This window comes from Aotus nancymaae, unplaced genomic scaffold, assembly GCF_030222135.1.
Source record: "Aotus nancymaae isolate 86718 unplaced genomic scaffold, 86718_ANA_hifiasm-v0.15.2.pri h1tg000019l, whole genome shotgun sequence".
Classification (NCBI taxonomy): Eukaryota; Metazoa; Chordata; class Mammalia; order Primates; family Aotidae; genus Aotus; species Aotus nancymaae.
This window is the reverse complement of record NW_026988431.1, coordinates 1,326,508-1,349,400: the sequence shown is the minus strand read 5'-3', so window position 1 is coordinate 1,349,400 and position 22,893 is coordinate 1,326,508. Positions and strand designations below refer to the sequence as shown.

The 22,893-nt window shown below is 48.5% G+C and overlaps 2 protein-coding genes and 3 pseudogenes across 2 annotated transcripts in view; 1 reads left to right on the top strand and 4 right to left on the bottom strand.

Annotated features, from left to right (window-relative positions):
* Positions 1-639: 639 nt before the first annotated feature.
* On the bottom strand, positions 640-1,155 carry LOC110567293 (uncharacterized). The gene has a single exon (XM_021666441.2). The coding sequence runs from the start codon at positions 1,153-1,155 to the stop codon at positions 640-642; it is 516 nt and encodes a 171-aa protein (XP_021522116.2).
* Positions 1,156-2,102: 947 nt separating this feature from the next.
* The window catches only part of TRIM71 (tripartite motif containing 71), a 74,824-nt gene continuing 54,033 nt past the window's right edge, over positions 2,103-22,893 (top strand). The window contains exon 1 of the mRNA XM_021666440.2: positions 2,103-2,945. Coding sequence (XP_021522115.2) covers positions 2,103-2,945 — 843 coding nt within the window. The remainder of the gene's footprint in view (positions 2,946-22,893) is intronic.
* Positions 8,884-9,305, bottom strand: LOC105705577 (small ribosomal subunit protein uS19-like; annotated as a pseudogene).
* LOC105705548 (small ribosomal subunit protein uS19-like) lies at positions 9,476-11,090 on the bottom strand (annotated as a pseudogene).
* LOC105705578 (small ribosomal subunit protein uS19-like) lies at positions 12,405-12,823 on the bottom strand (annotated as a pseudogene).

Sequence of the window (22,893 nt, the reverse complement as noted above, 5' to 3'; positions counted from 1 at the left end):
TCTGGGGCCATGCAAGTTCCGCTCCCAGAACCGCTCAGGCGGCCTCGGGCACCACCCAGATGGCCGCGGGGCCATCACCAGGTCGCCTCTCGAGAACAGCTGCCCCCTGCCTCCCCTCAGCCCCATTAAAACTCAAAAGGGAACTCTGGCCCCTCTGCCGATCAGAATTCAGATTCGCTTAATTCCACGCATCCAACTGCACACAACCGTGTGATGTTTTGGTGATCACAGATATGCCGAGTCCTTTAAAAAACGTAAACAGAAAAAAAGAAAAGGTGAGTAAAAAACCGAGGATCTCGTGGGCAGTGGATATCAGTCTTGGTTGAGCCAGGGATTCAGAATGAAATCTTTTCTTTTCTTTTTTAAATAAACAGAAGAGTCGTTCTCTGCTCCTCGCTCAGAAGGTTTCAAAGGTCGTCACACTGAAGCCCGGGGGCGTTCATCTCCCCAGCGGCCGGGAGGAGGGAGGAGGTTGGAGGGAGGAGGGAGGGAGCACACAAAAGCGGGCCGTGCTGAGAGGGCTAATGTTTCCTGTTTGCCTGGAGCCCCCTCCCCTGCTTCCCCTCCCCCAGCCCCCTCCCAGCACTCGGGCGGAAGTGAGTTTGCTCCTTTGGAGATTAAAAGGATTCCGAATTCCGATCAGTCCCAATAACCGGCGTACTGAAGAGAAGAGTAGGAGGAGGAGGAGGAGGAGGAAGAGGCGGCAAAGCAGAGAAAGAGGGGGCGCGCGCGCGCGCACGCAACCCGAATTGGGGGAGCTGTGCTAAGCCCCAGGAGGCCAGGGCACGGCGAGAGCAAAGCCCGGTAGGCGCAGCGCGGCCAGGGCCACCCGCGTCCCGATCGGCGACTCGTTTCAGAAAGAAGATGACGCGGGCGCGAGCCGGCGGCGTTGGCCACGCGGCTCCCGAGCTCGCCGCGCGGGGCTGTTGCCGGTTCCACTAATTCCAGCGCGCCCGAGAGGAGCCTCCATCCCCGAGGCTCGGGATCGGAGGGGGGACCAAGGCGAGGGCGAAATGGCCCGATGACAAAGGAAATGTGATCCCCCTTCGCTGCCAAGGTTTCAGAGAGGACGGACGTGAGGAGGAGGAGGAGGGGCGCAGGGCGCGCGCGGAGCTCGGATAGCATTGCACGACGGCCCGCGCGGAGCGGGTACATCTAATATCTTCTTGCCGATGAATAATTCAGGGCGGCCCGCGGGGACCTGCGGCCCCGCGCGCTAAGCCGAAGGGGAAGAAGCGTGCGGGAGGCGCCCAGGCCCAGCGAGGCGGGGGCACGAAGGCTCCGGTCCGCGTGGGGCGCGCGTGCGTGTTGAGCGCGGACAGCCGCGGCCCGGCTGGGCAGGCGCGCGGGAGACTCGAGGCGCGTGGGACGCGCGTGCGTACTGCACGCGTGCGGCCGCGGCTGGGCCACCACGAGCTGCAGCTGCTGCAGGGCCCACCGCCTTGCAGGGGAGGCCGCGCCTGGCCGTGCGCAAGCCCCAAGCGCAGCACGCCGGGCCACCCAGGAGCCCCTGGCCGCCGCGTCATGCGGCGGGGCGGCCGGCGTCGCGCGGGGGGACACCGGCTTGGCGAGGCGCCGCTCCCGCCTTTACTAGTTTGGGGCTCCTTCCCCTCCCAAGAACAGACTAAATCCGTTTAAAGAAAAGCAACACACCAAATACTCGTGGAACCAAATTCTGCTCTCGTCAGGACTGGGACTGCCCAGCGAACTCTCCTTTTGGGAACTACTTTCGGCTATCGCGAAGCGAAGCCCCAGCTGCTCCAGGGAGTCTTCTGACCTCCCTGCCCCCTCTCGCCCCTCGCGTGTCGGGGCTTGTTCCGGCGTTCCGTCTTCGGAAAGCACGCGGCCCCCAAGTTCTCCGGAGGAATCCGTGTCGCCGCTGGATAGTGGCATTTAATGCCTGTAGTGTCGGGGGTGGCAGCGCTCGGGCCGGACGTGGCGAGGCCAAGCGGGCAGCGCTGCTCTCGTGCCGACTCCCGGACTGCAGGCTTAATCGATGCATTTTTCTGAGTGAGTCGGTAGCTCCCCCACCCGCCTCGTCCGCTCTCTCCTCCTCCTCCTCTTCCTCTCTGGTCTCCTCCCTCCTCCGGGCTGGGTTGCAAATGGCTTCGTTCCCCGAGACCGATTTCCAGATCTGCCTGCTGTGCAAGGAGATGTGCGGCTCGCCGGCGCCGCTCTCCTCCAGCTCATCCGCGTCGTCGTCCTCTTCGCAGACGTCCACGTCGTCGGGGGGCGGCGGCGGGGCCCCTGGGGCGGCTGCGCGCCGCCTACACGTCCTGCCCTGCCTGCACGCCTTCTGCCGCCCCTGCCTCGAGGCGCACCGGCTGCCGGCGGCGGGCGGCGGCGCGCCGGGAGAGCCTCTCAAGCTGCGCTGCCCCGTGTGCGACCAGAAAGTAGTGCTAGCCGAGGCGGCGGGCATGGACGCGCTGCCTTCGTCCGCTTTCCTGCTCAGCAACCTGCTGGACGCGGTGGTGGCCACTGCCGACGAGCCGCCGCCCAAGAACGGACGCGCCGGCGCTCCGGCGGGCGCGGGCGGCCACAGCAACCACCGGCACCACGCGCACCCGCGCGCGTCCGCCTCCGCGCCGCCACTCCCGCAGGCGCCACAGCCGCCTGCGCCTTCCCGCTCGGCCCCCGGCGGCCCGGCCGCTTCCCCGTCGGCGCTCCTGCTGCGCCGGCCTCACGGCTGCAGCTCGTGCGATGAGGGCAACGCGGCTTCCTCGCGCTGCCTCGACTGCCAGGAGCACCTGTGCGACAACTGCGTCCGAGCGCACCAGCGCGTGCGCCTCACCAAGGACCACTACATCGAGCGCGGCCCGCCGGGTGCCGGCGCCGCGGCTGCGGCGCAGCAGCTCGGGCTTGGGCCGCCGTTTCCCGGCCCGCCGTTCTCCATCCTCTCGGTGTTTCCCGAGCGCCTCGGCTTCTGCCAGCATCACGACGATGAGGTGAGTGCGTGGGGGGCGTGTTTTTGTGTTCACGGGATAACCGCGAGTGTGTTGAACAGGGGTCGGTCCCCGGCCGGTCCCACGGCGAGGAGAGGAGGCCCTCTCCGGATTTGCTTTCTATTTCCTTTGGCTACGTGGCAGTCCTTGCTACCAGAGTAGATCATGACCTGGGAAGTACGTGGAATGCGTGTCGCGAGGGACCCCGAAAAGTCCCATGGCGTGGGGTCCTCCTTTTTCCGGTTATTTGTGAGGCAAAACGCGGCAATCGTCTCCAGTTAGGCATGAGTTGGGAAGAGATCTGTGTGTGTGTTTGTGTAGACGTGGCCTCCTTGTGCGGGCACGCCAGAGGCCTCCCAACGTGCTGAGAAGGCGCTTATTTTCAGATTTTTGTTTGGAAAACTCATAGATTGTTGCCTTTAAATAGAGTATGAGCCCGGAACAGATGTTTGTGTGGGTGAGAGCGTGGAGCGTGTGTGCCTCTGTGGACCTGGTTTCCACGTGCGCATTAGTGAAGGGAAGACTGTTTTTTTTGTTGTTGGGACAGCATGGCAGTCTTTGCCTCCTTATGTTGGATAAGAGTGGGAGCGTCAGTGGATCTTCGAGGGCCAAGGGCTCCCAGTCTTCAGTCCTCCTCTCCGCGGCTGCTTCCTATATTGTTTAAAATGCGTGTTCTGGCCCCTGAACTCTCCTAGCGTGAAATCGCTGTTCGGCCTCGTGGGCCCACGGCTGCACCCCGAGATAAAAGCGGAGTAAGGGTCCGACCATACCTTCACCCGCCTGAGTCTCTAGGGCCGCGCCCGCCTTTCCCGACTCTAAGCCGTACAGGAACCGGTTTCCCTGGTTAGGAGGTATCCCCGTCCGGCTCAACCAGGGGCTCCGACTTGCTTGGAAAAGACCCAGGCAGCCATGCGCTGCTAGAACGCCGGAGTGCGAAGGGTCTTCGGGCTGCATCGCAATTCTCGGGTTCGATTTCGCCCTTTGGGCTGTCGAGTAAACGTTTCTTGCTTATTTTTCACCCAGTGTGACCCCTTCCTCCTTTCCACTTTGGTGTTAACGCGAGTATCTTCTACTCCCCCGAACCCAATAAGGCAGGCCAAAAGTTTTGAGAAGCGGCCTCTGCCAAGGGGGTCTGTAACTTATGCGATCTACCTGTAGACCGGTGAGAGAGGGTGTGTGTAACTGCTGTAGACGTGGAGCGTAAGCTGGAGACTGCAGAGGCTTTAAAAACCATAGTGGGGGTCGTAGCCTGTGTGAGCTGGCTAGTGGGTACTGAGCACCGCTAAGGTGAGCCCAGCGCCGCTGCCTTTTCCTCTCCTAACCTTTTATTTGGGGAGGAGGGCGGTGCGATTGCCTGACGGCCTTTAGCTAGCTTATCCTGTCTGAAAAAAGTTGAAATTCTAATCTATTTCTGGGCATCTCCTTTTAAAAGTTTCCTTCTACGTATGAAGCTAGGGAGCAGTTACCCTTTCTCTTGGTTTTTAAACTTTGAATGGACTCCTAGTTTTAACACACTGTGGGAGCATATTCTTACCACTTTTAGAAAAAGGAATGATTGAGGTAAATACCGATCCAAATCCCAGGAACAGAAAAATGGAGTCAATTCACTTGCATATTGGGATCAAATGCAGGGCGAGGAGAAGGGGGCTGTGAATCCAGGAGAGTTTCCCTCCCGGGAGGTGCTTTGAGTTTAAATGTCAGTTTATATTTCCAGTTAAAGATCCACCTATATTTTATTTGGGCTGAAACAGTAGATGCTCAGTGTTGGCAGACTTGTAAAAGATTTATTCACTTTTAAAATTAGAAAACCCTTCAAACTGCATTGAGGAGTGTGAATTGAGAAGTGAAGCTCTCCCTTCAGCCTGGGAGGTACTCGGAAGCCCTTCAAATTCGCTTTTTAGCATGTGCAATGTCAGGTTGAAGTTACTAATAATCCTTGAAGAACATAAAATTTGCTCAGTCTTGAGCGAGATTCTACATCCTCTCTTTAGCTTTTTATTAAAAAAGAAAATTTGGAAATTAATTGTTTGGCCCTTTTATTCATTTTTGGATTTAGAGTGCTAGAAATTTGAGATTAAAGGTGACAAGCCAGTATTCCGAGTAGAAGACTGAAGTGTTTGGAGAGTAAGCACTACCAGGTAGTGAGGTTCATATACAGTTCCACGCACAGCTTAAATAATTCCTTTTCTTTGAAGGAAGTGATCCTTAACAGTTTGAGAATATTGTTCCTTTAAAAAGTCATCCCTCTCTGACTGGTAAGGAGCTTTAGGGCATTTGGAAGATGATTGACCCATATCTTGACTGTGATATACTGAATGCCAAAATCCGTATATATAATGTGTATACTATCTACCTCAATTTTAGGATGAGTTCCGTAACTGAGTTGCTTTCCCTGTCAACAGGCTCCATTCAGTAATTCAGAGGACCTTTTCCTTTTGGCCACTAATGCCACCTGACCTTGGGAAGGAGGCCCAGACACCCTATCGTTTTTGTAGGGGCAGCCTGCAGGGTTTCTTGCCCAGGGGGACTTTCTTCCATAAGCATCGCCCAGGAAATGACTTCTTAGGATTGGCAAGTGAGGTGTCTTGTCTGAGCAATTGGCTTAAACCGTAGTGATGATAACCTGGAAATCTAAAAGGAAAGAGTTGGGTTTTCCAATGAAATAATGGGCCTTGCTTGCTGCTACTGTCTTATTTGGCTCATTTCAACAACATAGTTGGGGTTTTTCCACTAGTTCTGTGCCTCCAGAGTCCAAAAGGCCTGCGGGCTCCGTGACCCATCCAGCATCCGGCGGGTAATCCGAGGCCGCTGTCCCCGGAACCGCTGACCGCGGGCCCGCTGCGTGTCGCGGGTCCCGGGAGAGGCGGGTGCAGGCAGAGCCGCCGCGGGCCTGCACAGCCCGGAACCTGCCTCAGCTCTGGGGACTTGGCCTGGCCGGCGGCTGCTGCTCTCCCCTGCCGGGGTGTTCACGGCCGCTCTGGTCACGGAGAAGGGTCATCGCTTCGAGTTTTGGGGGAAGAGGTTCACAACCTAAGGAGCTGTGAGCGCTGCTCCATCTGCTCACAAGTGGACTTTTAGTGTTGTTTCGCTTTTGGCACATAGGATGTGAGCCCTTTGCTGCCTTGGAGGCGACACCGGGAGCAGAAATCTTGGGTGTGTTCTGTGCCTAAGCCGGGCGACAGGATTCTGTGAATGGCGGGAAGTTGAGCAGGGTTTGAACCCAGGAAAGTCTCTGTCACTAGCGGTGAGGGGCAGTGGGGGTGACTTTGTTGCCACCTGGGAAATTTGGTAGCCCACCCCACCTGAGGATGGCAATGTTTTTCCCAGTTAGGCGGGTCAGGGGTGGAATTTTCTGGAGTCCCTGGGTTGGAAAAAGGGGTGCAGGTGTTGGTACAACACATGTGGTCCCTGTGTTGGGCTTTAAAATGCGTCCTGGAGAGAGATAAGTTCTAGAATTCTAACCTGACTTGACCCTGAATATTGAGCACTCCTGGGACTGTCTATTGGCAGGAAACCTAAAGTGGCTTCAGACACTTGAATCAAGAAGGTTTGCTGCCTAAAATAATAGGTGGTTGTGTGAATTTTTGTTACGTATATTGTAAGTTATATCGTAAATGGGAATTGTACCCATAAGTCACAGTAAATGGGACTCTACCTGTATTCAGCACCAGTGTGTATTCTCTGTTTCCAAAGTCTAAGTTTTTTCAGGCTTGCATATTACTCAGTGTTTGTATGCTTATTTTTAAATTTCATACATGTTGTGTAAATTATAATATTCATACCATAGTATTTTTAAAACCATAATACAGATTTCTCACACTGCATGTCGAGGTAGTTCTCTTTTTTAAAGGTGCAAAATATAGGTATAAAGAAACCCTTTCCTATCTTTTCCATCTTTAGAATGGATCAGATGTAACTAAGTTGGTGAAAATTATGATAAAGTTTGAGAATTTCTACCAGTAATTGGGATTTTAATTGGAATCTGATTCATTTTAATTTCGACGGGTTTTTTTTTTTTTTTTAAAGGACAAGGGGAGAAAAGTGAATAGAAATGGGTATTCTAGCATTTCTGTTACCAGCCTTCAACCTGCTCCACATTACTAGGTGAATATGTCCTCTGAGTGCAGACATCTCACCTACTGGCCGGAAAACCAAACTTTATATGCCATGGAAATAATTACAGAGGTTGCTACTTTGAATCCAGTTCAGCAGGTAGACATTTGTCGATTGAAGGCTATTGAGTTCAGAAAATGCTTGATAAAAATATATAGGAGGGAATGTTCACTATTGATATGTTAATTGCTTAGCCTTGGAATGTAATCTGTGGACTTTTAAAAAAAGGTCAGGCTTAAGCTATATCCACTAAAGTGCATTGGATGGGATTTTTCAAAATGTACCCTCAGGAAGTGGTCCACGGCTAGTTTGGCAAGCCTGTGCTGATGAGGTTGCCTTGAAGGCATAATCTGTCATAAACTGTACTAGTAATATGGAGGCTGTTGTGGTATCAGCCCTGTCTGGGAACCTTTTGTGATTTGTTCAGTTTCCTTCCTTTAAAAAGATAAACTCCAGTGATTTGGGGATTGCTTAGACTTGATACAAGATTCTTATTTGCAATTCTAGGAATATATATTATGGAAAACAAGATATTTGGGAACAAAATGGGTACTTGTTCTGGACTTCCAGTTCTTCATTTGACAATACTTTTTGTTCTTTATCATTGACATTGTTTTCAAAATAGTTGTACTTGAGATAGGGAAATTGCCAGGCACAGTGGCTCATGCCTGTAATCCCAGCACTTTGGGAGGCCGAGGTGGGTGGTTCAGCTGAGGTCAGGAGTTTGAGAACAGGCTAGCCAACATGATGGTGAAACTTCATCTCTACTAAAAATAACGAAAAAAACGGGCACCTACAATCTCATCTACTTGGGAGGCTGAGGCAGGAGAATCACTTGGACCCTGAAGGTAGAGGTTGCAGTGAGCTGAGATAAAGCCATTGCACTCTAGCCTGGGTGACTAAATCTGGGAGATGGAGTGAGACTCTGTCATGGGCCGGGGGCGGGGGGGCGGAGGCGAAGGCAAAGGTGAAGTGGCTCACACCTGTAATCCCAGCACTTTGGAAGGCTGAGGCGGGAGGATCACGAGGTCAGGAATTTGAGACCAGCCTGAACAATATGATGAACCCTCGTCTCTACTAAAAATACAAAAATTATCTGGGCGTGGTGGTGGGCACCTGTAGTCCTAGCTACTCGGGAGGCTTAGGCAGAAGAAATGCTTGAACCCAGGAGGAGGAGGTTGCAGTGAGCCGAGATTGCACCACTGCACTCCAGCCTGGGTGATAGAGGAAGACTGTCTCAAAAAACAAAACAAAAACAAAAAGCGGAAATCTTCCTAAAACTGTTTGAAGATTGGGTAAAAATTGCCTTTTCCCAGTCTAGTTCTCCCTCTCATTGTATTATAGCTACTTAATACTTTTAGTCCTTTTCTTGTGCATTTATTCAGCTCCTTAAAGCCTTGACCTCCCAGGCTCAGGAGATCCTGCCTGTGTCTCTCAAGTAGCTGGACTATAGGTCCAAGTCACTACACCTGGCTAATTTTTGTAGGTTTCCCCATGTTGCCCAGGGTGGTCTCGAACTCTCAGGCTCAAGCGACCTGCGCACTTGGGCCTCCCAAAATGCTGGGATTGTTACAGGCCTGAGCCACCTCGCTGCCCTAGTCATTTTTTTTTTTTTTTTTTTTTTGAGATGGAGTCTCGCTCTGTCACCCAGGCTGGAATGCAGTGGCGCGATCTCGGCTCCCTGCAACCTTCGCCTTTTGGGTTCAAGCGATTCTCCTGCTTCAGCCTCCCAAGTAGCTGGTAATACAAGGGCGTGTCACCACACCTGGCTAAATTTTGTATTTTTTTTTTTTAATTTGAGATCTGTGTGCCTTTATTAGCTGAACCACTACTCGAGGGGGATGAAGCGGGTGGCCCCGATACCCAGACGGCCATGCTTCACGGGCTTGTAGGTGATGGAGAACTCGCCCAGGTAGTGGCCGATCATCCCCAGCTTAGTCTCCAACTGGTTGAAGATCTTGCCGTTATAGACGCCCACTATACTGCCCACGATGTCGGGCAGAACGATCAAGTCCGCCGGTGCGGGACCACTTCCGGCTTCATGGGCGGTGCCTCCTTTGTGGCCTTGCGCAGGCGCATCAGCAGCGAGTGCTGCTTCCGCCGCAGGCCCGGGTTCAGCCGCTGCTGTTGGCGCGCACTGTACAACAGCATCAGCTGCTCGTAGGGCATGTCCAGCAGCTGGTGCAGGTCCGCGCCGCGATAGGTGAACTTGCGGAAGGCTCGTTGCTGCTTCTGCTCTACCTCTGCCATCTTGACGGATCCTCAGAAAAGATCGTTCTGGTCCGCGCTTGCGCAGTTATCGCCAGTTACTTTTTTTTGTATTTTTAGTAGAGACGCGATTTCATCGTGTTAGCCAGGATGTTCTCGATAGACTCTGACCCTTCCGCCTCTTCCTCCCAATGTGAACCACGGCATCCAGCCTAGACAGTCCTTTTCTAAAAGGATATCAGGAGGCTAAAATGTCTGGTTTCCTCTCAAATACTACTTAATATGGATGCAACTTTCTCCTCACATTTAAAATTATGACCATAGTCGAACTTTTTGCCTTTTAATTCAACAAAAACGAATAATTGTGCCTATATAGTAAGGGAGTTTAGCTCTTGTGGAAACTATAAATGAGGTGAAATGGCTAAAATGGTTTTGTAGAAGTAGTTTGCCACGGTAAAACGTGCTTATAAATTTTCCTAGTTCAAGAGACATTTTCATTAAATAATTCTGTAGCTCTAAACTTTAACCCCCTCCAGGCTGGGCCTAGTGGCTCATGCCTGTAATCCCAGTACTTTGGGGGGGGCGAGGTGGGTGGATCAGACGGTCAGGAGTTGGAGACCAGCATTGCCAATATAGTGAAATCCCGTCTCTACAAAAAATACAAAAATTATCTGGGTGTGGTGGCGGGCGCCTGTAGTCCCAGCTACTCGGGAGGCTAAGGTAGAAGAAATGCTTGAACCCGGGAGGCGGAGGTTGCAGTGAGCTGAGATCGCCCACTGCACTCCTGTGTGACAGAGGAAGACTGTCTCAAAAAAAACCAAAAATGGAAATCTTTCTAAAACTGTTTGAAGATTGGGTAAAAATTGCCTTTTCCCAGTCTAGTTCTCTCCCTCTCATTGTATTACAGCTACTTAATACTTTTAGTCCTTTTCTTGTGCATTTATTCAGCTCCTTAAAGCCTTGACCTCCCGGGCTCAGGAGATCCTCCTGCCTGTGTCTCCCAAGTAGCTGGGACTATAGGTCCAAGTCACCACACCTGGCTAATTTTTATAGAGACGGGGTTTCGCCATGTTGCCCAGGCTGGTCTCGAACTCTCAGGCTCAAGCGACCTGCCCACTTGGGCCTCCCAAAATGCTGGGATTGTTACAGGCATGAGCCACCTCGCTGTGATAGTAATTTTGTTTTTGTTTTGTTTGTTTTGTTGAGATGGAGTCTCGCTCTGTCACCCAGCCTGGAGTGCAGTGGCACGATCTCTGCTCACTGCAACCTCCGCCTTCTGGGTTCAAGCGATTCTCCTGCCTCAGCCTCCCAAGTAGCTGGTACTATATGTGCGTGCCACCACACCTGGCTTTTTGTATTTTTTGTATTTTTTTTTCTGAGATCCGTGTGCCTTTATTAGCTGAGTCGAGTATTCGCGGGGGATGAAGCGGGAGGAGTAGATAGCCCCGATATCCGGACGGCCGTGGTTCACGGGCTTGTAGGTAATGGAGAACTCGCCCAAGTAGTGGCCGATTATCTCCAGCTCGATCTCCACCTGGTTGAAGGTCTTGGTGTTGTGGACGCCCACCATCTCGGGCTGAATGATCATGTCCGCCCGTGCGTCTTCATCGGCTTCTCCATGGGCGGTGCCGCCTTCATGGCTTTGCGCAGGCGCATCAGCGTCGAGTGCTGCTTCCGCCGCAGGCCCGGGTTCAGCCGCTGCTGCTGGCGCGCGCTGTACGGCTGCATCAGCTGCTCGTAGGGCATGTCCAGCAACTGGTACAGGTTCGCGCCGCGGTAGCGGAACTTGCCGAAGGTTCGCTGCTGCTTCTCCTCTACCTCTGCCATCTTACCGGATCCTCAGAAAAGACCGTTCTGGTCCTCGCCTGCGCAGTTATCGCGAAGACTTAATTTTTTAAATTTTTAGTAGAGACGGGATTTCATCGTGTTAGCCAGGATGTTCTGGATATCCTGACTGTGACCCACCCTCCTCTTGCTCCCAAAGTGAGCCACCGCACCCAGCCTAGATAGTCCTTTTCTAAAAGGATCTCAGGAAGCTAAAATGTCTGGTTTCAAGTACTACTTAATATGGACACAACTTTCTCCTCACTTGTAAAATTATGAGCATAGTCGAACTTTTTGCCTTTTCATTAAAAAAGAAAAATGAATAATTGTGCATATATAGGAAGGGATTTAGCTCTTGTGGAAACTATAAATGAGGTGAAATGGCTAAAATGGTTTTGTGGAAGTAGTTTGCCGTGGTAAAACATGTTTATTAATTTTCCTAGTTCAAGAGAAATGTTCATTAATTCTGTAGCTCTAATATTTAACCACCTCGAGGCTCATGCCTGTAATCCCAGTACTTTGGGAGGCTGAGGCAGTTGGATCACAAGATCAAGTTTGAGACCAGCCTTGCCAATATAGTGAAACCCGTCTCTAAAATATAAAAATTAGCCTGGCGTGGTGGCGGGCGCCTGTAGTCCCAGCCACTCGGGAGGCTGAGGTAGAAGAAATGCTTGAACCCGGGAGACGGAGGTTGCAGTGAGCCGAGAATGCGCCACTGCACTCCAGTCTGGGTGACAGAGGAAGACTCTCTCAGGAAAAAAAAAAAAAAAAAAAAAAATTTGCTATAAGTGTTTGAAGATTGGGTAAAAATTGCCTTTTCCCAGTGTAGTTCTCCCTCTCATTGCATTATAGCTATTTAATGCTTTTAGTCCTTTTCTTGTGCATTTATTCAGCTCGTTAATGCCTTGACCTCCCAGACTCAGGAGATCTTGCCTGTGTTTCTCAAGTAGCTGGGACTATAGGCCCAAGTCACCACACCTGGTTAATTTTTGTAATTTTTGTAGAGACGGGGTTTCGCCATGTTTCCCAGGCTGGTCTTGAACTCTCAGGCTCAAGCGACCCAAAATGCTGGGATTGTTGCAGGTATGAGCCACCTCTCTGGGCTAGTCTTTTTAGATGGAGTCTCGCTCTGTCATCCAGTCTGGAGTGCAGTGGGCGTGATCACAGCTCACTGCAACCTTGGCCTTCTGGGTTCACGCGATTCTCCTGCCTCAGCTTCCCAAGTAGCTGGGACTACAGGCGCTTGTCACCACACCTGGCTAATTTTTTTTTTTTTTTTTTTTTTTTGAGATCTGTGTGCCTGTATTAGCGGAGCCACTACTCAAGGGGGATGAAGCGGGTAAAGTGGGTGGCCCTTAAGCCCGGACGGTGTTGCTTCACGGGCTCGTAGGTGATGGAGAACTCGCCCAGGTAGTGGCCGATCATCTCCGGCTTGCTCTCCACTTGGTTGAAGGTCTTGCCGTTATAGACGCCCACCATGCTGCCCGCCGGCGCGGGACCACTTCCGCTTCACCACTTCCGATTTCTCCATGGGCGGTGCCGCCTTCGTGGCCTTGCGCAGGCGCTTCACCAGCAAGTGCTGCTTCCGCCGCAGGCCCCGGTTCAGCCGCCTCAGCCGCCGCGGCTGGCACGCCCTGTACAGTAGGATCAGCTGTTCGTAGGGTATGTTTAGCAGCTGGTGCAGGTCCACGCCGTGGGCGGAAGGTTCGCTGCTGCTTCAGCTCTATCTCTGCCATCTTGCCGGATCCTCAGAAAAGACCGTTCTGGTCCGCGCCTGCGAAGTTATCGCGAGAGTTAATTTTTTGTATTTTTAGTAGAGATGGGATTTCATCGTGTTGATGTTCTTGATATCCTGACTTTGTGACCCGCCCGCCCCTTCCTCCGAAAATGAGCCACCGCACCCAGCCTAGATAGTCCTTTTCTAAAAGGATATCAGGAGGCTAAAATGTCGGGTTTCCTCTCAAGTACTACTTAATATGGATTCAACTTTCTCCTCGCATGTAAAATTATGAGCGTAGTTGAACTTTTTGTCTTCTCATTAAACAAAAAACGAATAATTGTGCATATATAGTAAGGGAGTTAGCTCTTGTGGAAACTATAAATGAGAGGAAATGGCTAAAATGGTTTTGTGAAAGTAGTTTGCCACAGTAAAATGTGTTTATAAATTTTCCTAAAGAGAAATTTTCATTAAATAATTCGGTAGCTCTAAAATTTAACCCCCCTTCAGGCTGGGCCCAGTGGTTCATGCCTGTAATCCTAGTACTTTGGGAGGCCGAGGCAGATCAACAAGGTCAGAAGTTTCAGACCAGCCTTGCCAATATAGTGAAACCCCGTCTCTATTAAGAATACCAAGTTAGCTGGGTGTGGTGGCGGGCGCCTGTAGTTCCAGCTACTCTGGAGGCTGAGGCAGAGTAATTACTTGAACCCGGGAGGTGGAGGTTTCAGTGAGCCGAGTATGCACCACTGCACTTAAGCCTGGGCGACAGCGAGACTCCATCTCAAAAAATAAAAATAAGGCCGGGCACAGTGGCTTAGGCCTGTAATCCCAGCACTTTGGGAGGCCTAGGCGGGTAGCTCACGAGGTCAGGAGTTCAAGACCAGCCTGGCCAACATGGTGAAACCACGTCTCTTAAAATAAATTAAAATAAAATTTAACTCCTCCAAATTATTTCTGGTGCTAAAAGTCACATGGTTTGCCATTTCTCCATCCACTTCTCCACACAGGACAAGGTTTATTTTGTCTGTATTCATTCTTAGCAAATAAAGGACCATTTCGGTGTCATTTTTGACACTTAAGCAAAAGATTGATATTCTATACTATGCAGGCTGTTCCAAAATACTGCTTCCCCCCTTCTCCCACTCCCACCCATAAAACTAATAATAAAGGCCTGCCTCACTAAGGCTTTTTTTGCTATATCTAGAAGAGAGCAAGAGAAAGATAATGATAAAGAATTACACTTGCCTTGAGGGTGTAAGATGCCACCCATTGAAGTCCACTGCTCCCGCTTTTCTTCTTGACCTTTCGAGCATTGTAGCTTGCAAGAGGAAGCTTGATCCATTTTTCCTCTTCAGCTGATGTGACCTCCTGCTTGTTCAATACTAAATTACTCCCCTCCTTTTGAGGTTTTGTCTGTACTCACAAACTGAGTTGACTCAAACCAGATTGACTGTTTTGACTGACAAGACCTTGACTTGTCAACTTAAAAGGTGGGAGGAGTTAGGGGGCCTAGTGGTGTCTTTTTACATTTGAAACTTTGACATAAACCATATTCCGAAGTAAATCTTTGGCTCTCCGATGCCATCTCTTGCCTTCCTCATGCTGTAGATAAATGCAGTTAGCTTACAACTGGCTTTGAAGGTAGAATGAAATGAAATGGGGGAAGATCCCACTCAACTCCCATCCAGGCGGGGCATGGTGACTCATGCCTGTAATCCCAGCACTTTGGGAGGCTGATGCGGGCAGATCACTTGAGGCCAGGAGTTTGAGACCAGCCTGGCCAATGTGGTGAAAACCCATCTTTACTAAAAAATAAAAAAAGATTAGCTTGGTGAATCCCAGCCACTTGAGAGGCTGAGGCAGGAGAATCACTTGAACCTGGGATGCGGAGATTGCAGTGAGCCAAGATTGTGCTACTGCATGTCAGTCTGGGTGATAGAACAAGACTATGTATTAAAAACAAAAACAAACTCCCATACAAACCTGAGTTTTAAGAGATATTCATATTAGACTTAGGCTAATAGTTTGTTTCGTTATCCTTAATTAATGTAGATTTTCTATTAATCCTAGATGGTTCCTAACCTGAACTTTAATTCCCATCAGATGAATGGTTTTTTTAAAGAGTCTGTCACTCTGTTGCCCAGGCTGGAGTGCATTGATGGTGTGATCTTGGCTCCCTGCAACTTCTGCCTCCTGGCTTCACACTATTCTCCTGCCGTAGCCTCCTGAGTAGCTGAGACTACGGGAATGTGCCACTTACTTAGCTGACTTGATTTCTGACCCTTAAGATGGGTGTGATAGGGATGGCTACAGCTTCCAGACCTATTTATGGAGAGCTCTTTTACATGAAGGTGCTTTGAACTAGCTAGAAAAATTTATATTGTAATATATGTGCCCATAACTAAATATAATGAAAAAATTTGGCTTCAACTTTTCTTGCAAGTTGCAGCCAAACAGCTAAAGTTGCTTTTCATGAAATTATAAATAATGTTGCTTATATTACATTTTTTTTTTTTTTTTGAGATGATCTCACTGGGATGCCCAGGCTGGAGTGCAGTGGCGTGTTCTCGGCTCACTGAAACCTCCGACTCCCGGGTTCAAGTGATTCTCTTGCCAGAGCCTCCCTAGTAGCTGGGACTACAGGCGTGCGCCACCACGGCTGGCTAATTTTTGTATTTTTAGTAGAGATGGGTTTTTACCATGTTGGCCAGGCTGGTCTTAAACTCCTGACCTGAAGCGATCTGCCCACCTTGGCCTCCCAAAGTACTGTGATTACAGGCATGCACCCACTGCATCCAGCCGTTGTCTTTTTTTTTTTTTTTTTTTTTTTTGAGATGGAGTCTTGCTCTGTCACCCAGGCTGTAGTACAGTGGCACAGGCCATTGTCTTTTTTTTTTTTTTTTTCTGAGATGGGGTCTTGCTCTGTCGCCCAAGCTGGAGTACAGTGGCACAATTTCGGCTCACTGCAACCTCTACCTCCTGGCTTCAAGCAGTTTTCCTCCCTTTGCCTCCCGAGTAGCTGGGACTACAGGCACGTGCCACCATGCCTGGCTAATTTTTTTATTTTTATTTTTAGTAGAGACAGGGTTTCACAGTGTTAGCCAGGATGGTCTTGATCCACCCGGCCTCCCAAAGTGCTGGGATTACAGGCGTGAGCCACCATGCCTGGCCTCGTTATCTTCCTTAAAGTATCTTTTTTGGTTGATAGCCAAGCAGTATTTGATGCCATGAAATAACTTGGGCAGTTCCTCATTGCTGACAGAACTTGATATGTTAAAATTTGCCATCAAAATATTTGAATACCTGTTTCTGCTCCATGTAAATTGTCCTCTTTGCTAATGATGTGTGAGGGCAGTCTACTTCCTGTTCCCTGCTTTAGTCTTGTGGTTTGACTGTTCGGGAATATAAAACTGAAAAGGAAAAGGCGAACTGGGGAGAGGGGATTCTCTCCTTCCCTCTATGGTGACTTTATATTTGGTCTTATTTAAATTACTGGATGAGCCGGGCGCGGTGGCTTACGCCTGTAATCGCAGCACTTTGGGAGGCCGAGGCGGGTGGATCACGAGGTCAAGAGATCGAGACCATCCTGGTCAACATGGTGAAACCCCGTCTCTACTAAAAATACAAAAAATTAGCTGGGCATGGTGGCGTGTGCCTGTAATCCCAGCTACTCAGGAGGCTGAGGCAGGAGAATTGCCTGAACCCAGGAGGTGGAGGTTGCGGTGAGCCGAGATCGCGCCATTGCACTCCAGCCTGGGTAACAAGAGTGAAACTCCGTCTCAAAAAAAAAAAATAAAAATAAAAATAAATAAATTACTGGATGAAATTTAAATGCTAAGATTGGCCATGCACAGTGGCTCCTGCCTGTAATCCCAGGACTTTGGGAGACCGAGAAAGGCAGATGGCTTGAAGTTAGGAATTTTGAGACCAGCCTGGGCAACAAAGCAAGACTCTGTCTCTAGCCATGCACAGTAGTGTGCTCCTATAGTCCCAGCCATTGGAGGAGTGGGGAGGGGCTGAGTTGGTAGGATCACTTGAGCCCCGTAGTTCAGGGCTGCACTTCAGCCAGGGCAATAGAGTGAGATCCTGTCTGCTCAAGTTCATGGCATCCAAACAAATTCAGATGGGGTGATGAGTTTGAGGCTGAATGAACCTTTATAATTTCTTGGGAGAATAGTGGGGTATGGTGGCACACATACGTGTGATCCCAGTTATTCAGGAGGCTGAGGTGGAAGGATTGCTTGAGCTAGAGGTGGAGGTTACAGTGAGCTGAGATCAACCACTGCATTCAAGCCCGGGTTGCAAAGTGAGACTCTCAAAAAATTAAAATAAATAAAAATGTAAAAATCAGAACTTTTACCTAATTTTTTCTAATTCTTTCAGTATCCCTAAAGAAGATAGATATAAGGGTCCCCTCCTCTTCCTCCCTTCCTAGGGGGTGAATTATTGATACATTGAAGAAATCATTGGTGTATCGGGGCCAGAGCCACATTAATTAATAGATAATGTAAAGAATTATTGACTGGGCCAGGCGCACTGGCTCACGCCTGGAATTACAGCACTTTGGGAGGCCGAGACAGACTGATCACTAGGTCAAGAGATTGAGATTATCCTGGCCAACATGGTGAAACCCTGTCCCTACTAAAAATACAAAAATTAGCTGGGTGTGGTGGTGCACACCTATAGTCCCAGCTACTTGGCAAAGCTGAGGCAGGAGAATTGCTGGAACCTGAAATGCGGAGTTTGCAGTGAGCTGAGATCGTGCCACTCACTGCACTATTGCACTCCATCCTGGGCGACGAGTAAAATTCTGTCTCAAAAAAAAAAAAAAAAGGAAAAAAAAGAAAAAAAAAGAAACAGCCATTTTGTTATTTATTTATATATTTATTTTTAAAAGATGGGGGTTTCACCATGATGGCCAGGCTGGTCTTGAACTCCTGACCTCAGGTCATCCACCCACCTCGGCCACCCAAAGTGCTAGGATTATAGGCGTGAGCCACTGCGCCTGGCCCGAAACAGCCATTTTTGTTGTCAAACGTGTTGATTGTAATTAACCCAGCTGAAGTAAAGATGAAATAGGAGTGCAGAGTATCATAATTTCTTTTTTTCCTTTTTTTTTTTTTGAGATTGAGTCTTGCTCTGTCACCCAGGCTGGAGTGCAATGGTGATCTCTGCTCACAACATCCTCTGCCTCCTCCTGGGTTCAAGTGATTCTCCTGCCTCAGCCTCCAGAATAGCTGGGATTACAGGGGTGCACCACCACGCCCAGCTAATTTTTTATATTTTTAGTAAAGATGGGGTTTCACCATATTGGCCAGGCTGGTCTCAAACTCCTGACCTTGTGATCCGCCCGTTTTGGCCTTCCAAAGTGCTGGGATTACATGAGTCAGCCACCACTGGGCCCAGCCTCCAGTATCGTAATTTCTATGAAAACTCACCTGAATTTCTATGAAAAAACTGATTAAGCCCTGGGGAAACGGCAGGGAACAAAATAGCCCCAGATCCCTGCCCTTGTAGACTACATGCAACCAATTTGGGATAAGATGATTCCCTGCTTTTGCTGTGTGTTTAATCTACTTCTGGCTGTGGAGTGGAGGCTGCCATTGTTGCACAGGGGGAGCATTGGAACCCCCTGGGTATCTGTCTCCCTGGTGTGAAGTCAGACATTGAGTGCCTGATAGTTATAATCTTGAATGAGATGGGGAGGTTGAGTACAGGCTGCAGGAGTACTGAGTACCTTTCTTTTTCTTTTTCTTTCTTTCTTTTTTTTTTTTTTAAACTCTCAGGCTAAAGTGCAGTGGGAAGAACCTGGCTTACTGCAGCCTTGACCTCCTAGGCCTGAACGGTCCTCCCACCTCAGCCTCCTGAGTAGCTGGGACAACAGGCATGCTCCACAACTCCAGGCTAATTTTTTAATTTTTGTCTTTGTAGAAATGGGGTTTTGCCATATCGCCCAGGTTGGTCTCAATCTCCTAGGTTCAAGCATTTCTCCTGCCTTGGCCTCCTGAAGTGCTGCGATTACAGGTGTGAGCCACTGTGCCTGGCTTTTTGCACATTTTGAGAAAGCATGTGGGCCGCTACCACAGTCAAGATGCAGAACAGTTCCATCAGCCCCAAACTCCCTTTTGCCAGCCCCCAGGAGTCAGCCTCATCGCCCCAGCTTCAGCCACTACTGATCTATTCTCATTCCTATGGTTTTGTCTTTTCTGGAGTGTCATAAAATACAATCACATGGTGTGTAGCCTGTCCAGTATGGATGAGAGTGATTCATGATGTTGCATGTATCAGTTTCTCCCTTTTATTGCTAGGGGGTTCCCCATTGAATGTGTAGACCACACACAGTTCATGTACCAGTTTTAGGACATTCATGTTTCCTGTTGTAGAAGGAGTGATTATGATTTTTCTTTTTCTTTTTTTAATGAGATGGAGTTTCACTCTTGTTGCCCAGGCTGGAGTGTGATGGTGTGATCTCGGCTCACCACAACCTCCGCCTCCCGGGTTCAAGCAATTCTCCTGCCTCAGCCTCCTGAGTAGCTTGGATTACAGGCATGCACCACTATGCCCAGTTAACTTTTTGTGTTTTTAGTAGAGACAGGGTTCTCCTTGTTGGTCAGGCTGGTCTCAAACTGACGTCAGGTGATCCTCCCACCTCAGCCTCCCAGAATGCTGAGATTACAGTGTGAGACACCATGCCCGGCCATTGCTTACTTATTTAAAACAAAGTCTATTAATTGCTTTAATTTTCCAGGAAAAAAGAAAAACAAAGTCTCACTCTGTTGCCCAGGCTGGTGTGCAGTGTCATCACTGTGGCCTCAATCTCCTGAACTCAAGCTAACCTCCTTCAGCTCAGCTTCTCAAGAAGCTGGAACCACAGGTGCTCGCCTGGCTTAATTTTTAAATTTTTGTAGTGTTGGAATCTTGCTACATTGCCTAGGCTGATCTCAAACTCGTGGCTGGTCTCAAGTGATCCTCCCACTTCTACCTCCCAAAGTGCTGGGATAATAGGCCTGATCCACCTCACCCAGCCAGTGACTATTTATTTTAATGCCTGGACTATTTGTGGTGCTTTGTTTTTTTTCTTTTTTTTTAAGATGAGGTTTCACCATCATGGCCAGGATGGTTTTGAACTCCTGACCTCAGGTGATCCACCTGCCTCAGCCTACCAAAGTGCTAGGATTACAGGGGTGAGCGACCACGCCCAGCTGTGGTGCTTTGTTGAGTGTGGGTCACTCCTGCTGGAGTTCCTATTTTCATCTAGAACATAAACTTGTGTGACATTGAGCCTCAGTTTCCTCATCATTCTGTAGGGAATGTTAACATTTGCATTAGACTTTCTAGGGCTGACTTTTTTGTTTGAGAATCAAATGGAATATTTTCTGTACTCTGCCCTATTTATAAATGAAGACATTTATGTAGAAATTGAAAGGGAAGGAATTCATGTGGGGACAGTGCTGCGTGGGGCTAATGGGAGCACTGGTCCCCTCCCTCGTGCTATCCTTGATCTTTGAAAAAAAAATGGGTTTTCGTTTAATTTTCATTTTCTTAATACAACAGGTTTTTACTTCCTTTGTTTCTGTTGTTAGCTTGAAGAGGCCTTAGGGATTTAGAGGAATATTCCAAGAGGAAAATTAGTTTTTCCAACTTAATTTGATTTGATTTGATTTTTCATTTTTTTATTTTATTTTATTTTTTTGAGACAGAGTTTCGCTCTTGTTACCCAGGCTGGAGTGCAATGGCACGATCTCGGCTCACCGCAACCTCCGCCTCCTGGGTTCAGGCAATTCTCCTGCCTCAGCCTCCTGAGTAGCTGGGATTACAGGCACGCGCCACCGTGCCCAGCTAATTTTTGTATTTTTAGTAGAGATGGGGTTTCACCATGTTGACTGGGATGGTCTCAATCCCTTGACCTCGTGATCCACCTGCCTCGGCCTCCCAAAGTGCTGGGATTACAGGCGTGAGCCACCGCGCCCGGCTTTAATTTGATTTTAAAACCACATAGGGTTCGGATCCAAGATGGCTGATGATTAGCAGCTCGGGCACGTACCTCCCAGTGAAAGCGCAAAGAACGAGAGGACGCCACACTTTCAGACGAATATTAGTTGCTCACGGACCACGAGATTCCCAGTGGAGGAGCTCCACGGGTCGCCAGGGCGACTCTTGTGGCCGGCGTGGCGGTTTTGCTGGTGCCTTAGCACGCCAGTTCTTGGTGCAGAGTCCGGATATTCCCGGGCAGAAAAGCACCATCAATCTTAACACCGCTCTTTTGGCCGGCTCAGTGGATTGCTCAGATTTCGGCGCAGGGAATCAACAAGTTGGACGTCAGAGACCCAGTTAGAAAGTCGGTAATTATAAAGACGACAGACGGACAAATATATAATGAAGGGAAGAAACCAGCGTAAAAAGGTAGAGAATACTCAAAATCAGAATGCCTCTCCCTCTACAGGGGATTGCAATTCCTCATCAGTAACGGAACAAGGCTTAATAGATTACACCGGTATTCCAATAACAGAAGCAGGTTTCCAAACGTGGGTGATAAGAAACTTCTGTGAATTAAAAGAACTTATTCTAACCCAATGCAAAGAAACTAAGAACCTTGAAAAAAGGTTTAACGAAATGTTAATGAGAATGGACAATTTAGAGAAGAATATAAGTGAATTGATGGAGCTGAAAAACACAACACGAGAACTTCGCGAAGCATGCACAAGTTTAAACAGTCGAATTGATCAAGCGGAAGGAAGGATATCAGAAGTCGAGGACCAGCTCAGTGAAATGAAACGAGAAGACAAAAATGCAGAAAAAAGGATGAAAAGGAATGAGCAAAGTCTCCAGGAAATATGGGACTATGTGAAAAGACCTAATTTACGTTTGATAGGTGTACCTGAATGTGATGAAGAGAATGAATCCAAGTTGGAAAATACTCTTCAGGATATCATTCAGGAAAATTTTCCCAACCTGGCAAGGCAGGGTAATATTCAACTCCAGGTAATACAGAGAACACCACAAAGATATTCTTCAAGAAGACCAACCCCAAGGCACATAATTGCCAGATTTATTAGGGTTGAAATGAAGGAGAAAATACTAAGGGCAGCTAGAGAGAAAGTTCAGGTTACCCATAAAGGGAAACCTATCAGACTTACAGCAGATCTCTCAGCAGAAACCCTACAAGCCAGAAAAGAGTGGGGACCAATATTTAACATCCTTAAAGAAAAGAACTTTCAACCCAGAATTTCCTATCCAGCCAAACTAAGCTTTATGTGCGAAGGAAAAATTAAATCTTTTGCGAACAAACAAGTACTTAGAGAGTTCACCACCACCAGGCCTGCTTTACAAGAGCTTCTGAAAGAAGCACTATACATATAAAGGAACAACCAATATCAGCCTTTCCAAAAATATATCAAAAAGCAAAGAACTTTAACACAATAAAAAATTCACATCAACTAATGGGCAAAACAGCCAGCTAGCATCAAATGCTGGTATTAAACTTACATATATTTTAATTGGATAAAAAGCCAAAACCCATCGGTATGCTGCATCCGGGCCCATCTTACATGAAACAATACACAAAGACTCAGAGAGAAGGAGGAAGATTTACCAATTGAACAGAGAGTAAAAATAAACAAATAAACAAAAAGCAGCAGATGCAATTCTCACCTCTGATAAAGTAGACTTTAAAGCAACAAAGATCAAAAGAGGCGAGGAATGACATTACATAATGGCAAAAGGATCAATGCAACAAGAAGAGCTAACGATTCTATAGATCAACGAGATAGAAAATTAACAAGGATATTCAGAACTTGAACTCAGACCCGGAACAAGTAAACTTAATAAATATTTATAGTACTCTCCACTTCAAATACACAAAACATACATTACCACCTCACACCTATTCCAAAGGTGACTATATAATTGGAAGTAAATCACTCCTCAGTAATCGCATAGCATTTCATAGGTTTAAATTAAATATTGGTTGGCTGTTTGTTTGTTATCTTCTTCCCTTACTCCTTCCTGATTACATCATTAAGTATAATTATCAGTATAAAAGAGGTTTTCAATACCCATTACTAAATTGCATTCTAGCCTGGGCAAGAA

Bases quoted from the DNA above. Each gene is read 5' to 3' on its own strand.
- LOC110567293 (XM_021666441.2), bottom strand. From the start codon at position 1,155: ATGTACCCGCTCCGCGCGGGCCGTCGTGCAATGCTATCCGAGCTCCGC.